Here is a 17,027-nt window from a genome sequence, read left to right as displayed (position 1 = left end):
TCAGCCGAAGAAAAAATGCTTTTAAAAGTAAAAAAAAAAAAGCCTCTGATGATCACACAGCTCAGCTGGGCATGGGTGGGGGCAGGGATTTTTGCTACTGGTTCTCCGAACCACTCGCCACCATCGCTACCAGATCGGGCGATCTGGTCCAAACCGGAAGCATTTCACCCCAGTTCAAAGTTACAGTGGCGCTGAAAAAAGTGACTGACAACCATTTTTCACGCTTATAACTTTTGTAGCATCCCCATGATCATGAGACCAAAACTCAAATGTACTTACAACTGTACTTAGAATGGTTGCAGTGTCCCAGGGTCGTGTGATCACCTTTTGCAACCTTTTGAAAAGAAAAGTCAATGGGGAAGCCAGATTTCCTTAACAACTGTGTTACCAACTTATCTGCTGAAGTGACTCACTTAATAGCTACGGCAAGAAAGGTTGTAAAATGGGGCAAAATTCACCGAACAAATGTCTCACTTAGCAACAGAAATTTTGGGCTCAATTGTGGTCATAAGTCAAGGACTACCTGTATATGTTGGCTCATGCTTCCTTATCTAGGTTTGTTTGGGCTAGGGCAGTGATATCGAACCTTTTTAGCACAGAGTGCCCAAACTGGAAGGCGTGCACGTGTCAGAGTGCCAGAAACCCGACCACCAGCTGGCTGGCGTGCATGCGCGCCTCGGAAACCTGACAATCAGCTGACCAGTGTGCATGCGTGCCTCGAAAACCTGACGATCAGCTGATCATATTGTTTGCGTGCCCTGGTTTCTGGCATGCTATGACGCGGTACTGGAAGAGACCAGAATGGATTCACCCAACCATTGGGTGTTTTCTCTGAGCCAATTTGATTTTTGTTGTTGTTAGTTGCGAAGTCGTGTCCAACCGATTGTGACCCCACAGACAACGTTCCTCCAGGCCTTCCTGTCCTCTATCATCCTCTGGAATCCATTTAAGTTCCTGCCGACTGCTTCAGTGACTCCATCCAGCCACCTCGTTCTCTGCCGTCCCTTTCTTCTTTTGCCCTCAACCTTTCCCAGCATTAGGCTCTTTTCCAGGGAGTCCTTCCTTCTCATTAGGTGGCCAAAGTATTTCAGTTTCACCTTCAGGATCTGGCCTTCTAAAGAGCAGTCAGGGTTGATCTCCTCTAGGACTGACCGTTTGATCGCCTTGCAGTCCAAGGGACTCGCAGGAGTCTTCTCCAGCACCAGAGTTCAAAGGCCTCAATTTCTTGGCGCTCAACCTTTCTTATGATCCAACTTTAACAGCCATACATTGAACAACATTTGAATCCTGTAATTTCTCTGTCACAGAGATGCACATGGACATATAAATATATACTGACAGAGCCACAACCTTACATGCACACCCTCACATGCACACCCTTACATGCACACAAACACATATCTGGAAAAATATGCAAGATATTTCATATTGTCTTGCAAAACCTTGCAAAGACTTCAAAGAAAACCCCCAGTCTGTGATGGAGCAATAAGAAGCTTTCTGTCTGCAATAACCATTTAAATGTAAGTAGGTAAGATGCTGGCAGCTGTCTGCCACTCCACCCTGTCGAAGTCTCGGATGAATAACAATTGTTATCAATGTGAGATCTGAGGCAGTTAAAACAGGAGATGCTAAATAAAGTAAACTTTGTACACCTTTTCTAAGTTAACAAGTTTGAGAATTTGTGGAAAAACAAGCTCTTGTGTTTATAGGTCGTTGTTTCTGCTTAGGAAACCCTGAATCCCATGATGGTTATTTCATGTTTTGATTTTCAGGGCAAACAGTCAGAGACCTGTCTGGACTTCGCAACCTGCTTGGCAGAGAGTCAGCCATTCCCTCCAGCAGCATGTGTGGAATGCAATGTGGGATCGAGTCTGGAAGTATATAAAAATGCCAAAGACAGGTTTGGTGAGAAAAAGTAGGAGGGAAAAGAGGCTACTGTGGACACAGATACACCTGCAAGTTACCAGGGGCCGGATAGCTCAGGCTGGTAAGGCCTGTTATTAAGAACACAGAAGCCTGCAATTACTGCAGGTTCAAGCCCGGCCCAAGGTTGACTCAGCCTTCCATCCTTTATAAGGTAGGTAAAATGAGGACCCAGATTGTTGGGGGGGCAATAAGTTGACTTTGTAAAAAAATATACAAATAGAATGAGACTATTGCCTTATACACTGTAAGCCGCCCTGGGTCTTCGGAGAAGGGCGGGGTATAAATGTAAACAAAAAAAAAAAACCAGCTGTATTCACATGCTTTTCAGCCAGGGGTGAAATCCAGCAGGTTCTGGAGAACTGGTAGTGGAAATTTTGAGTAGCTCGGAGAACTGGCAAATACCACCTCTGGCTGGCCCCAAAGTGGGGTGGGAATGGAGATTTTGCAGTATCCTTCCCCTGCTACGCCCATCAAGCCACGCCTACCAAGCCACTCCCACAGAACCGGTAGTAAAAAAAAATTGGATTTCACCACTGCGTTCAACAGATCAGTGAAGGCGGTACTAGATGGGTGGGTAGGTGGTCATTAACTTTGTCTTGTGTATGTGTGTGCTGATAGTGGTGGCTACAGGTTTGACTTCGTTTAGTGGCCGTTTGAAGTTACAACGGCCCTGAAAAAAGTGACTTATGACCATTTTCCACACTTACGACCGTTGCATGGTCGCATGATCAAAATTCAGATGCTCACCAACTGGTTCATATTTATGACGGTTGCATTATCCATGTGATTTCCCCTTTTAAAGCCTTCCGACAAGCAAAGACAATGGGGAAGCCAGATTCGCTTAACAACCGTGTGACTAGTTTAACAACTGCAGTGTTTCACTTAACAAATGTGGCAAGAAAGGGCGTAAAATGAGGCAAAACCGACTTAGCAAATGTCACTTAGCAACAAATTTTGAGCTCAGTCGTAAGTCGAGGACTACCTGTCTATTAGTGTGACAAACACAACCAAAGTAGCTTCCATTGGGCAGTCATTAGCTATGCAGGAAACCTCATTGTCCACTCAGCCCAGAATGAGCAACATCTCACCAAAGTTTTGAGGTATAGATCAGGGGTCTCCAACCTTGGTCCCTTTAAGACTTGTGGACTTCAACTCCCAGAGTCCCTCAGCCAGCAAAGCAAAGGGACCAAGGTTGGAGACCCCTGGTATAGACCAACCATGTTTTGTTACTGCTGCTTAATCCTCTAAACCAGAGGTCTCCAACCTTGGCCACTTTAAGACTTGTGGACTTCAACTCCCAGAGTTCCTCAGCCAGTTTTGCTTTTTTGGTTCATGAGGGAGTTTAACTGGATGCCAACTCTGTGTTGGCGATGCCTCATCCTGAGCCAGCAAACTTCTTTGCGTTTTTTTTCTGATACTAAATAGGATATTATATACAGGCTAAGCTTTTTCTCCTGTAAAATATATAGCATGTTACATAATAGCAATATAATTATACCATTTAATATCCTATTACATAATTACATATAATGCCAGTCAAGTGATGTTAATTGCAGTGTTTGTAATATTTAGTAAAATCATAGGGGTAATCCTTGTTTTACCACTGTAATTGAGCCTGTAATTATGATCATAGGTCATGATGGTCATTAAATCTGACACCAATTTTATGACCTTTTTTGCAGCAGCCAATAAGCAAATGCAGTGGCCAATAAGCAAATGCAGTGGTTGTTAAGTGAACCCAGGGTTCACTATGGGGCGATTTTTCTAGAAACTGGAAGTAAATGCCTGCTTTCTGACAAAAACCTCATAAATTGGGGCCACATGACCATAGGACACTGCAAACAGGAGTAAATGCAGGCCAGTTGTTGACCGACCAAAATGTGGTCACATGATTGGGGGGGGGCATCAGATCTCTGAATCCAGAGTCACTTTTTCAGGGTCTGCCCGTTGTAACTTGAAATGGTTACTAAGTGACTGGTTAGTACTATCTGTACTAACTATCTGTTAGTACGAGGACTATCTGTATTGGGAAAAATGCTGTTCCTACATTGATCCAAGCAGATGCTGCCAGGATGCTTATAAGCAAGTTCTCTTGTCTAAGTTTTGCACCTACCAGTATTCAGAATGCAACGGATTTCTGTCAAATTTATAACTAAAAAAGAACGAAGGGAACAAAATACAAGTATACGTTCTGTAAAAAGATACAAAATGTGCAGTTGTTGTTGTTGTTAGTTGCAAAGTCGTGTCCAACCCATTGCGACCCCATGGACCACGGTCCTCCAGGCCTTCCTGTGCTCTACCATCCTCTGGAGTCCATTTAAGCTCATGCCAACTGCTTCAGTGACTCCATCCAGCCACCTCATTCTCTGCCGTCCCCTTCTTCTTTTGCCCTCAATCTTTCCCAGCATTAGGCTCTTCTCCAGGGAGTCCTTCCTTCTCATTAGGTGGCCAAAGTATTTGAGTTTCATCTTCAGGATCTGGCCTTCTAAAGAGCAATTGGGGTTGATCTCCTCTAGGACTGACCGGTTGGATCACCTTGCAGTCCAAGGGACTCGCAGGAGTCTTCTCCAGCACCAGAGTTCAAAGGCCACCAATTCTTTGGCACTCAGCCTACCTTATGGTCCAACTTTCACAGCCATACATTGAAACTGGGAAAACCATAGCCTTGACTATACGCACTTTAGTTGGCAGGGTGATGTCTCTGCTTTTTAGAATGCTGTCTGGATTTGCTATAGCAAATCTAATAATAACCCCCATCAAAATTACATTTGAAGAGCCCTCTCTCTTTTATTTTACACCCTTCCTCAATCTTTCCCAGCATTAGGCTCTTCTCCAGGGAGTCCTTCCTTCTCATTTGGTGGCCAAAATATTTCAGTTTCATCTTCAGGATCAAAAATAAATAAAAAACGCAACAGAAAGAAGAAAATCAAAATATAAAATCAAAAATTTATATTAAAAAAAAGAATGCAATGAGGATCTTTTTGTTATCTATCTAGCAACAAGGGTTAGCAATCTGTGGCTCTGGAGCCACAAGTGGCTCTTTTACCCCTCTGCTGTGGCTCCCTATCATTCAAAATATGCGTCAATGTGTGACATCCGCCGACATGTGATTTATTGAGCTTTTCAACCCCCGATAGGCCAACCATGGATAAATCCAAGTAAAGAAAGTTTCAGAAGAAAACAGAACATTTAATTCAACTACATATGCTATTTTTGTGGCCGCTCAAGAAATAGTCAGGCACGGGAAGAGGTTTTGTGGCTCCCGGTGTTTTCTTTTCTTTGGGAAACAGGTCTAAATGGCTCTTTGAGTGTTTAAGGTTGCAGACCCCTGATCTAGCATCTTCACATCCAGGAGGATGAGAGTGTTATTTATCGTAATGTGAATACACAATGAATCAACTTCATCGCTATGGAATGTCCAAGTCCATAGAAAAAAAGGCTGGTCTAGAAAAAAGAAAGACTAGGGGGGACATAATAGCAGTATTCCATATAAGAGGCTGCCACAAAAGAAGAGGAGGTCAAATCAAAGAGAGAAGCAACCTGGAATTAAGGAGAAACTTCCTAACAGTGAGGACAATTAAGCAGTGGAACAGCTGGCCTTCAGAAGTTCCAGGTGCTTCATCACTGAAGGTTTTTAAGAGACTGGACAGCTATTTATCTGAAATGATATAGGTTTCCTGCTTGAGTAGGGGGTTGGACTAGAAGACCTCCAAGGTCTCTTTTAGCTCTATTCTGATTGTATTGTAAGTCACAAGATTCTTAATCACACAACCTGTCTGGTTTCCAAATTCTTTCCTTCCTGTAATTGTTCTTAGCCTATACCTGAATTATGCATCATTCTGAATGTATAGGTAGTCCTGAACTTACAATCACAATTGAGCACAAAATGTCCATTGCTAAGCAAGACAGTTGTTATGGGAACTGTGCCTCATGATTTTATGAACTTGTTGCCACACTCGTTAAGTGAATCACTGCATTTATTAAGTTAACAACATGGTTGCTGCTGATGTAATCCGGCTTCCCCATTGACTTTGCTTGTCAGAAGTCTGCAAAAGGGGATCACATCAGTGGTGAAATCCAAATTTTTTTTACTACCGGTTCTGTGGGTATGGCTTGGTGGGCGTGGCAGGGGAAGGATACTGCAAAATCACCATTCCCACCCCCACTGTGGGGCCAGCCAGAGGTGGTATTTGCCGGTTCTCCAAACCACTCAAAATTTCCGCTAATGGTTCTCCAGAACCTATCAGAACCTGCTGGATTTCACTCCTGGATCAGCTGACCCCAAAACACTGTTGCCAAGCACCCAAATTGTGATTACCTGACCAACAGTTGTCAATGTGAAAATGGTCATAAGTCACTTTTGTCAGTGCCATTGTAACTTTGAATGGTCACTAAATGAATAATTATAGCTTATGAGACCCACATTGACCCGTTTTCCTATCTTAATCCTAACAAAGCTTGTACTCTCAGATTACAATATATTTGAGGGAGGGAGGCTTATATATTTGAGGGAGGGGGGATTTTAGTTAAGTCTTGACTCTTGAGGATTACGTGGAGCCCTGCAATTTTATTAGTAAAATTTCAGAAGTGATTTTCCCTACCCTTTTTCTGAAGGTCTAAGACAGAGTGAGGGACGCAGTGGCTCAGTGGCTAAGATGCTGAGCTTGTCTATCGAAAGGTCGGCAGTTCAGAAGTTCGAATCCCTAGTGCCGCGTAACGGGGTGAGCTCCCGTGACTTGTCCCAGCTTCTGCCAACCTAGCAGTTCGAAAGGACATAAAAAATGCAAGTAGGAAAATAGTGTTCACCTTTGGTGGGAAGGAACAGCGTTCTGTGTGCCTTTGGCGTTGAGTCATGCCGGCCACATGGCCACGGAGATGTCTTTAGACAGCACTGGCTCTTTGGCTTTGAAACTGAGATGAGCACCATCCCCTAGAGTCCGGAATGACTAGCACATATGTGCAAGGGGAACTTTTGCCTTTTTTAAGAGAGTGACCTGCCAAAGTCATCTACCTGCTTTCATGCCCAAGTCATTGTTTTTTTAGGCTGCTGCCCCAAACCACTACATAAGGTAGCTCTTTAGATTACATTACATTATTTTACATGACATTATACTATACTGTACTATGTTTGATTCAAAGTAGTGTAGGAAGCACCCCCCCTCCTAGAATTAATAACAATTAATAAGTGGAACGACTTGCCTGCAGAAGTTGTGAATGCTCCAACACTGGAAATTTTAAAGAAAATGTTGGATAACCATCTGACTGAGATGGTGTAGGGTTTCCTGCCTGGGCAGGGGGTTGGACTAGAAGGCCTCCAAGGTCCCTTCCAACTCTGTTATTGTTATAAGAATGAAATATCTTAGGAAATATTAAAAAGGGCAGAATATTATATTTCCCTGGATGAGAAATGGAGAAACATGTTTTAAGGACAAAGCAGCTCCCTGCAGCTTCCTGCCTCCCCCCAACTTTGTCAATGGGCCAGAGGCAGAAACTCATTTTCCCCACCTTTGTCAATGAACCATCATCTGCAACACAATAGGACCCATCTAGCAACAGAAACTCACCACATGGCACCTGGGAAGATTACATCAGCCAGCAAGGCTAGCTAAGACCCCCACCCCCTGGGAGTCTGACAACCAATCAGGACACTCTTCCTGTGCCCTAGGAAGTTCAAAGTTCAGAGAAAGCATAAAGCCAGGGCGCGCTCAGCATCTCGGCCCTTTTCTGTTCAGGAACTCAAGCTATGTGATCCTGTCCACCATTAAACCATCTTTCCAAGCAGTCTCCATGTTTCCAGTGTCTTTTTCCCCACTTGGAACTGAACCCAGATGGATATTTCTTCCAAAAGTAGAAATAATGATAAGAACAGAACTGTCTGTGCAGTTATATTTTCTTTGCAGGAGTTGTAGCATCAATGCTGAAATACAGAATAGATAATACCATGATTTGAAGTGTTAAACATCTTAAAGTTGCCAAGGTTGAGAACCTTTGATGTAGAGTAGACAGATATTCTCCAGGATGATCTGTCCTGGGTTTGGTCCTTCAGGTCTCCTAACTGGGTGCAGTGATGATGTTACCTAATTTGGTAATGAAATATCTGCAAGAAAACCATTAAGTTCAGAGAACACCAAGCCTTCATTTCAACCCTGAGCTACAAATAGTCTCTTCTATGAGTCAGTCCACTTTGCTGCTGCTTGTTCTCCCGTTCTCTTTCTTTTCAGTTTCCCCAGAGAGAAAAGTCCTCGACTTACCATAGTTTATTTAGTGATTGTTCAAAGTTACAACGGCACTGAAAAAAAGTGACTTATAACATTTTTCATACTTATGACTATTACAGCAACCCCCATGGTCATGTGCTGAAAATTCAGGTGCTTGGCAACCTACTCATATTTATGGTGGTTGCAGCGTTATGGGGTCAAGCAAAGTCAACGATTCACATAACAACCATGTTACTAAGTTGACAACTGCAGAAATTCACTTAACAACTGTGGCAAGAAAAGTCGTAAAATGTGGCAAAACTCACCTAACAAATGTCTCACTTAGCACCAGAAATTTTGGGCTCAGTTGTGGTTGCAAGTCGAGGATTATCTTTTTAACTCAATGTAACGTGATCTTGTCTTTTTTGTTCTTTTTTATTACTTTATTATCTGTCTCTGCATACGAGTCCACAAATGGAAGGGAAGCAAATTTTCATGGAGAATAGTTCTCCTTTTAGTCTGCTTCTCAGCTTTGTTGTTAGTTGCGAAGTCGTGTCTGACCCATTTCATTTCTTTTTAATGGCGATTTCCACAATACAACCCAGTTGCAATTCATGGCTTAGAAAGACGGGATACACATTTACATTAAGCAATAAGGTTGCCTCAGAGCAGAACGACAAACAACATGAACATTAAAAAATGCAGCATTCCAGTTCTTTTAAATGGATAAAAGACAATTTTTACCAGGCTTCTTCCTCATTATTTCCAGGGTGAAAAAAGTTTTGGTGACCTCTAGTGGATAAAGTCACTACAGACATTGGCTCTTAAATTGAAATTGAAGTTTTAAAATTGGAATGACTGCCAGTTCAAAAACTAGGCATTTGGAAGAACTTTAAAATAAATGTTCAGTTTCAATTTAAAATTCTGTTTGGGAACAGTTTCCATCTCCTGCATAAAACAAGTATGATAAAATGGTGTGGTTTTTAGGCTACTCTTCCATCTAAGGCAGGGAGAACCTTCACAGGTCAATTTGGGCCTGGCTATCATTTGGCTGAGAAACCATTTCAGAGTTGTAGGCTAGATTGGGAAATATGTGTATGTATATGAAGAAGGCAGTTACAAAGCTCTTCAATGTTACAAAGCTCTGTTCAAATTACAGAGACATATTTATTGTTGGGAGACCAAAATTAGTCTGATAGCGAAACATCAGGAGCCTCATAGCATCTTTTCTAATTAATAAATTTCATCAACAGGCATAACCTTTTGTGACCTGCAGCGCCTGCATCATCCATCTTTATATTATCCAACCTTCTAGGTTTTTGGGAACTGGAGCAGGCAAAATGGTAAACAAATCGGAACATGAGGAAGGAGGAAAATATCTGATGTAACAATGGAGATTTGGATGCAGTTTCAGTACTCAGTGGAGTATCTGCTACCTCCTATTCCATTTCTTAAAAACAAAACAAAACAAAAACCCACAAATGAAGTACGTAATACCAAAAGGTCAACAAAGAGTTTTATCATTAGATAACTTTCCAAGGATCCTTATCTACTTCTAAATCAACTGACTGGAACGTAGCCCATAATTTTGATAAAGCAGCTTTAATGACCTGTGGGTTAGTATTTGAATCATCTGAACATCTATTTTTTTTTTTTGGCGGTTAACCAGGTTTTGGAAGCTATTGAATTCTTTTAAGACACTAATAAAATGCAAAATCCATTATTCCAAATCTATCTTGTTTTTACTCAACTGAGAAAATATTTAGAAAAATGTAGAAACCTTCCGTTTTCGGTCCTTGAGCTGGTTTAATTAAGATATATAACCATAACATGCATTTTATATTCGATACATCTTTTTTTTATCCTAGAACCTGCAGAACAGCTTAAATAATTTCTCCCCCAATGTTATTTCATTTCTGCTGAAATATGTGAGTTAACTAATTTAATAACCCCAGGATTGTATTAACACCTGGAAGACACCTCTCGGCTTTTGCGCGTGCGCCTACGAGCGAGTCAACGCGTGTGCAGTGGCTGTCAGCGCCTTCCTCCGGGACGGGCGCAGCTCATTGGCTTTTTCCTCCGCATTTCCTTCAACTTCCGGGTCTCGCCTCGTTTATTGCGCACGCGCAGCTCTTACGCTTTCGCGAGCCGACGCCGTACTACCCACGGGCATGCCTCGAACCCGGCGCCGCTTTTTTTTTTTTTCCCTAGCCCGTTGCGCAAGCGCCACTCCTCCCCTTCACGCCCATGCGCGTTGCTGGCCGAGGGTTTCCTGAGCCTCCGTGCACCGGCGCGCGTGCGCCTGGCCTCGCGTCTGCCCGTCCTTTCCCCCACCCCGTTTGGCCGAGCTCTTCACGCATGCGCCTTTTTGCTCTTGTCGTTTTTTCCCCCCCCACCCCTCCATCCCTTCCCACTTGTCTCTCCCCTCTGGCGGCCCGGGCTGGTGTTGGGGGCGGACTCGGTTTCCCGCTTCCGGTGTGGTGTCATGGTGGCCGGTGGGCTTTGATGGCTGAGGAGAAGGCGGCGGCGGAGGAGGAGGAGGGGAGCTGAGAGCTCGGCGGCTGCACTGAGCCGAAGGGCAGGGGGCGCCGGCCGGACCCTTCTTGTCGTCCCCGTCTCCCCCTCTCGGCCTGGCGGGCGGCGGGAGATGGCGGCCCACAAGCCGGTGGAATGGGTGCAGGCTGTGGTGAACCGCTTCGACGAGCAGGTAAAGTGGCCTGGGCTGTGTGAGGAGGAGCCCGCAGGGTAAATGGGCTTCTCTGGAGGAGGAGGAGGAGGAGGGGGGAGGAAAGAAGCTCGGGGTGGTGGGGACCAAGAGGATGTGAGGACGGGGGTCGCCTCCTTTCCTCAGCCGGAGCGGGGCTCTCCTCTCCCTGGGATGGGAAGGATGGATAGGTTGCAGGCCGGCTCCGGTGGAGGACGACGAACCCAACCAGGCTCTTCGGCTTGGCATGGGAGAGGTAGGAAGGAGCTAGGCGGGGAGGAAGGCCTCCGTGTGGGTGTGTTCGTTCACCTCTTGCGGGCTGTTATGGGAGGAAAGTGGGGCCGACTTTCACGGGAGGAAGGGTGTAAAATAAAAGAGAGAGGGCTCTTCAAATGTAATTTTGATGGGGGTTATTATTAGATTTGCTATAGCAAATCCAGACAGCATTCTAAAAAGCAGAGACATCACCCTGCCAACTAAAGTGCGTGTAGTCAAGGCTATGGTTTTCCCAGTTGCAATGTATGGCTGTGAAAGTTGGACCATAAGGTAGGCTGAGTGCCAAAGAATTGGTGGCTTTTGAACTCTGGTGCTGGAGAAGACTCCTGCGAGTCCCTTGGACTGCAAGGCGATCCAACCGGTCAGTCCTAGAGGAGATCAACCCCAATTGCTCTTTAGAAGGCCAGATCCTGAAGATGAAACTCAAATCCTTTGGCCACCTAATGAGAAGGAAGGACTTACTGGAGAAGAGCCTAATGCTGGGAAAGATTGAGGGCAAAAGAAGAAGGGGATGAAAGAGAACGAGGTGGCTGGATGGAGTCACTGAAGCAGTTGGCATGAGTTTAAATGGACTCCAGAGGATGGTAGAGGACAGGAAGGCCTGGAGGAACGTGGTCCATGGGGTTGCAATCGGTCGGACACGACTTTGCAAGTAACAACAACATGGGAGGAAAGTGGGGCCGACTTTCACGGGAGGAAGGGTGTAAAATAAAAGAGAGAGGGCTCTTCAAATGTAATTTTGATGGGGGTTATTATTAGATTTGCTATAGCAAATCTAGACAGCATTCTAAAAAGCAGAGACATCACCCTGCCAACTAAAGTGCGTGTAGTCAAGGCTATGGTTTTCCCAGTTGCAATGTATGGCTGTGAAAGTTGGACCATAAGGTAGGCTGAGTGCCAAAGAATTGGTGGCTTTTGAACTCTGGTGCTGGAGAAGACTCCTGCGAGTCCCTTGGACTGCAAGGCGATCCAACCGGTCAGTCCTAGAGGAGATCAACCCCAATTGCTCTTTAGAAGGCCAGATCCTGAAGATGAAACTCAAATCCTTTGGCCACCTAATGAGAAGGAAGGACTTACTGGAGAAGAGCCTAATGCTGGGAAAGATTGAGGGCAAAAGAAGAAGGGGATGAAAGAGAACGAGGTGGCTGGATGGAGTCACTGAAGCAGTCGGCATGAGTTTAAATGGACTCCAGAGGATGGTAGAGGACAGGAAGGCCTGGAGGAACGTGGTCCATGGGGTTGCGATCGGTCGGACACGACTTTGCAAGTAACAACAACATGGGAGGAAAGTGGGGCAGACTTTCATACCTGGGAGGGAGGAGGGTGTAAAAGAGAGAGAGCTCTTTAAATGTAATTTTGATGGGAATTATTCCTAGGATGGACGAGCAGGATTTCTCAATCTGGAGCTGTGCAGATTGGTTGGAGAATAACTATGACAGAGTAGTCCTTGAGCATGCGATCGCAATTGAGCCCAACATTTCTGTTGCTGCTGAGCGAGACGTTTGTTTAGTGAATTTTATCCTATTTTTACAACCTTTCTTGCCGTCCTTTGTAAAATGAATCATTGCTGTTGTTGAATTAATAATGCAGTTGTTAAGTAAATCTAGCTTTCCGTATTGAGTTTGCTTGTCAGAAGGTTGCAAAAGGGGATTGCATGACCCTGGGACACATCAAAGGTCATAAATATGAGCCGGTTGCCAAGCATCAGAATTTTGATCACGTGACCATGGGAGGGGGATGCTGCAACGGTCATGTGTGAAAAATGGTCCTAAGTCACTTTTTTTCGTGCAGTTGTAACTTTGAACAGTCACTAAATGAACTGCTGTAAGTCGAGGACTACCTGTACTCCAGTGTTCCACCCAATGTTCAGTTGATCAGAGGCATCAGATTGAGGGAAAGCTGTACCCAACCTGTACCCAAATTGCACAGGAATAGCTGCGCTCACGTTTGGGGAAGGTTGCTTGGCATATTTCATTTTCTGTCTTTTTGAGGCAAGGAGAGAACCAACCAAGGAGAAATTTTCTGACAGAACAATAAATTAGTGGAATAACTTGACTCCAGAAATTGTGGATGCTCCAATACTGGAGGTTTTTAAGACAACTTAGAATAGAATAGAATAGAATAGAATAGATTAGATTTTTTTTTATTGGCCAAGTGTGATTGGACACACAAGGAATTTGTCTTGGTGCATATGCTCTCAGTGTACATAAAAAGACAAGATAATTCATCAAGGTACAACACTTACAACACTTAATGATTGTCATAGGGTACAAATTTAACAATGATACAACACTTAATGATAGTCATAGGGTACAAATAAGCAATCAGGAAACAATATCAGTATAAATCGTAAGGATACAAGCAACAAAGTTACAGTCATAAGTGGAAGGAGATGGGTGATGGGAACGATGAAAAGATAATAGTGCAGACTTAGTGAATAGTTTGATAGTGTTGAGGGAATTATTTGTTTAGCAGAGTGATGGCCTTCGGGAAAAAACTGTTCTTGTGTCTAGTTGTTCTGGTGTGCAGTGCTCTATAGCGTCGTTTTGAGGGTAGGAGTTGAAACAGTTCATGTCCAGGATCCGAGGGATCTGTAAATATTTTCACAGCCCTCTTTTTCACTTGTGCAGTATATAGGTCCTCAATGGAAGCCATTTGTCTGAAATGGTATAGGCTTTCCTGTTGAACAGGGGGTTGGACTAGAAGACCTTTAAGGTCTTTTCCAACTCTGTTATTCTGTATACAGTAAAAGCATGGCTAAAATGGGTTGAGTTTACCTCAACAGGACAAAAAAAACACATTAAGTTTTGAATAGAGGCAAAAAGAACTGAAAGATATTTTTTGGTTCTTTTCTAGTTAGGATGAAATTAGCCAACTTGTGTGATGACTATGTATGTAATAGAGTCTTCATCTCCTGTGGGAAGAAATAGATATTGTATATGTTTTAGTTATATAGGAATATGCCATTCTCTCATGAGTATAAGCTATTAAAATGTGGACTGAAGGGGATCTTAATTTCTAAAGTGATGATCCCACTCTTCTCTTTTTTGTTAATAGCATGCTGTCACTTTGCTTAAGGGATGCCTGGGATGACTTAGAAGAAAGCAAATGATCTGGTAGTTTTTTCTTCATGAAGTTTTGAGATGGCCTGTGGGTAGCTGAGTGATGTTCTACTGTTCCTCTCTATGAGGAAGACTTTAGAGAGGAAAGCTTTGTTGAAAATCTTAACCATGTTGGTTACTTTAAGTCTCCTGATGTCACTTGAACTATTTTCTTTTGAAATAGTCTGGGATAGGTGGTTGCCGAATTCCACAGAAAGGGGTGTCTCAAAATGCATGTGGGAAAGCCAAAGAAATATTGGATACGTTTCTTTTGAGTGAGATGGAAAAATATCTGGACGTAATACAGTTCCTCCTCCTGTTGTGGTGGTGGTGGTTCCTCCTCCTCCTCCTCCTCCTCCTCCTCCTCACAATCAGAGTAGTACAGGTAGTCCTGGACTTAATAGTTTGTTGAGACATGCTTCAAGTTACAGTGCCACTGAAAAAAATGACTTATGACCATTTTTCACACGTATGATTGTTGCAGCAGCCCAACGGCCACATGAACAAAATTCAGACACTTGACAACTTATGTTTACAATGGTTGCAAATGTCCCAGGCATCATTTGATTACCTTTTGACAAGCAAAGCCAATGGAGAGTCCAGATTCACTTAACTGTATTTACTAACTTAAACTGGTGATTCACTTGACAACTGTGGCAAGAAAGTTTGTAAAATAGGGCAAACTTTAACCGTCTTGCTTAGCAACAAATGTTGGACTCAGCTAAAGTCATAAATTGAGGACCATTTATATTTGTCTTTTGGGTATGGTAGAGTTGATAAAGAGTTGAAGATTCTTCTGGGCTCTCATTATAGGAAATGTATTAAGAAAGTAAATATAATCTGTCTTAAATTTGGTTGGTTTTGAACATAGATGCCTGTTGGTCAAATTTGGAATCGCCATGGATAACATGGGGAAAGGCCTTGTTGTCACTATTTTCTTATGGGATACAGGAATTCTCTGGAATAAACTTATAATTGTGGATATGTTTGAATTCCATTCTTGTAGCATGTCAGTGCGGTTTCCTTGTATGAAGAATAATAAAATATGAACTGTCTAAAGTGGGATTGGAAGAAACAAGTTGTCTATGCTAACCATCCTAGGGGTCCTTTAAGTGGGAGAGATTGCTCCCCTCATCTATCCCATGGAGACCCTCAATTAATCCCATGTTTTCTGATGAGGAAAGTCAGAGGAGAAATGTGACACACGTTCTTATTTCATTTTGCTGTAATGGGTGGATCAATAGAGTTTATGCACAGAAACCGATACAGATTAGACTGCTGCCATATGCTCAAACAAATTTAGAAACTATCTAATCCTATCTATCTATCTATCTATCTATCTATCTATCTATCTATCTATCTATCTATCTATCTATCTATCCATCCATCCACACACACATATATACACACATGTATATGTGTATATATATGTGTGTGTGTGTGTTTAAATAGAGAAGATTTTATTTATCCTAAATAAGATCCCACAGACTTTTCGAAAAATGGAGGCAGTCAATATCCTAAATAAGGAGGATGCTGAGTACCATACAGCATGTACAGGCTTATAATTGTCCACCTGAGTTGAAATGTTTTTGGACTATCTTAAGGATCAACTATTTTCCTTGTTAATGTAAAAAAAGTAAAATTAATATTTATGTTGAGTGAGGAGGAGGATGACAGACACCAAGGCAGGATTCAGAGAAACTTAAATTATTCAGCCAAGATAGAACACTAATAGGACATGGTTTATTTATTTAACTATCTGCAGCAGTAAAAATTAAATGTAATAATGCTCTGGATAAGATAGGGGTATTTTGTAAGTGTAATGTAACACATCTAAATCATGGTTTAATATGTCAGTTACCTGTTACCCAAGTAACAAACCGTGATACATGATTTATAATGTTTAGTAGCTTATTTCTCACATGACACAAAGCATATTATGACGTACACTATGTGAATCCATTCTCTTACTGACTGAGCAATCCAACTTTTTTTCCCCAACATTAATTCTTGTTAAAATGAGAATTGTTCCTGTGAATATGAAAGAAGAAATGATACAGCTTTGAGTGATGATATAGATTCAATTGTTTAATTATAGACTGGGAAATGATTGGGGAGCAAGATGTTTTTATCGCTTTTTTTATAATAGATTGGTTTAATTGTTGCTCATTTGGAAAATAGGCTTAAATTGATATTTTTTTTAAAAAAAATAGCCTTTTGCCCTAAACGTTCTAATGAAATGTACATTGTGTACAGTGGTTGATTATGACTATCGAGGTTGTCTTTGGAAGTACCTCCTTGTTGCTTCCCCCAAATTAAAAAATCTGATTTGCTTGTGTTTTGTAGCAACAGTGAGAGTAGTTAGAGGCCACTCTTATTTGCTCAATGAATTTTTATGCCACTGTTCGGTGTGAAAGTACAGTCAATGGGAACAAGACATTCCCTGTTCATAAGTTTACTATAAACCCAGAACACAAAAGGAAAAAAGGATGGGAAAGATGAAAAATATCAGTTCTAAGCACAAATTTTCAAAGTTAAATTTTGTATTGCACAGCTAATAATGTTGAGGGAGAGGGAGAGTCAATAGAATAGGACTTTTAACTGAGCAGAGGGAATGGCTGGTTTGTCCAATGTCTGTCTTTTAAATTCTGCTAGAAGGACTTGGAGGCTTGTCTTTCTGAGAGGTAAAATCTATGCTTCCAAGAGTTGGGTTGCAAAATGCTAGCATTTTAAACTTGTCTAATGATCAACATAGTTGGGGTTGTTCGTTTGCCAGATTCCAATTCTCTGGCTTACCTGATCTTCAACCATTTAGGGCTATGT

General features: G+C 42.5%; 1 protein-coding gene across 5 annotated transcripts in view; it reads left to right on the top strand.

Annotated features, from left to right (window-relative positions):
- The first annotated feature begins 10,377 nt into the window (after nucleotides 1–10,377).
- NF1 (neurofibromin 1) overlaps nucleotides 10,378–17,027 on the top strand; it is a 265,222-nt gene continuing 258,572 nt past the window's right edge. For 2 of the 5 annotated variants that reach the window (XM_058164229.1, XM_058164226.1), the window contains exon 1: nucleotides 10,380–10,830. In XM_058164229.1, the coding sequence (XP_058020212.1) occupies nucleotides 10,771–10,830 (60 nt within the window). In that variant the 5' untranslated portion in view covers nucleotides 10,380–10,770. Of the gene's footprint in view, nucleotides 10,831–17,027 lie in introns of all 5 variants that reach the window. The other 3 variants (XM_058164230.1, XM_058164228.1, XM_058164232.1) reach the window with 2 other exon arrangements.

This window comes from Ahaetulla prasina, chromosome 1 (genome assembly GCF_028640845.1).
Source record: "Ahaetulla prasina isolate Xishuangbanna chromosome 1, ASM2864084v1, whole genome shotgun sequence".
Classification (NCBI taxonomy): domain Eukaryota; kingdom Metazoa; phylum Chordata; class Lepidosauria; order Squamata; family Colubridae; genus Ahaetulla; species Ahaetulla prasina.
This window is presented reverse-complemented; position numbering and strand designations above follow the sequence as displayed.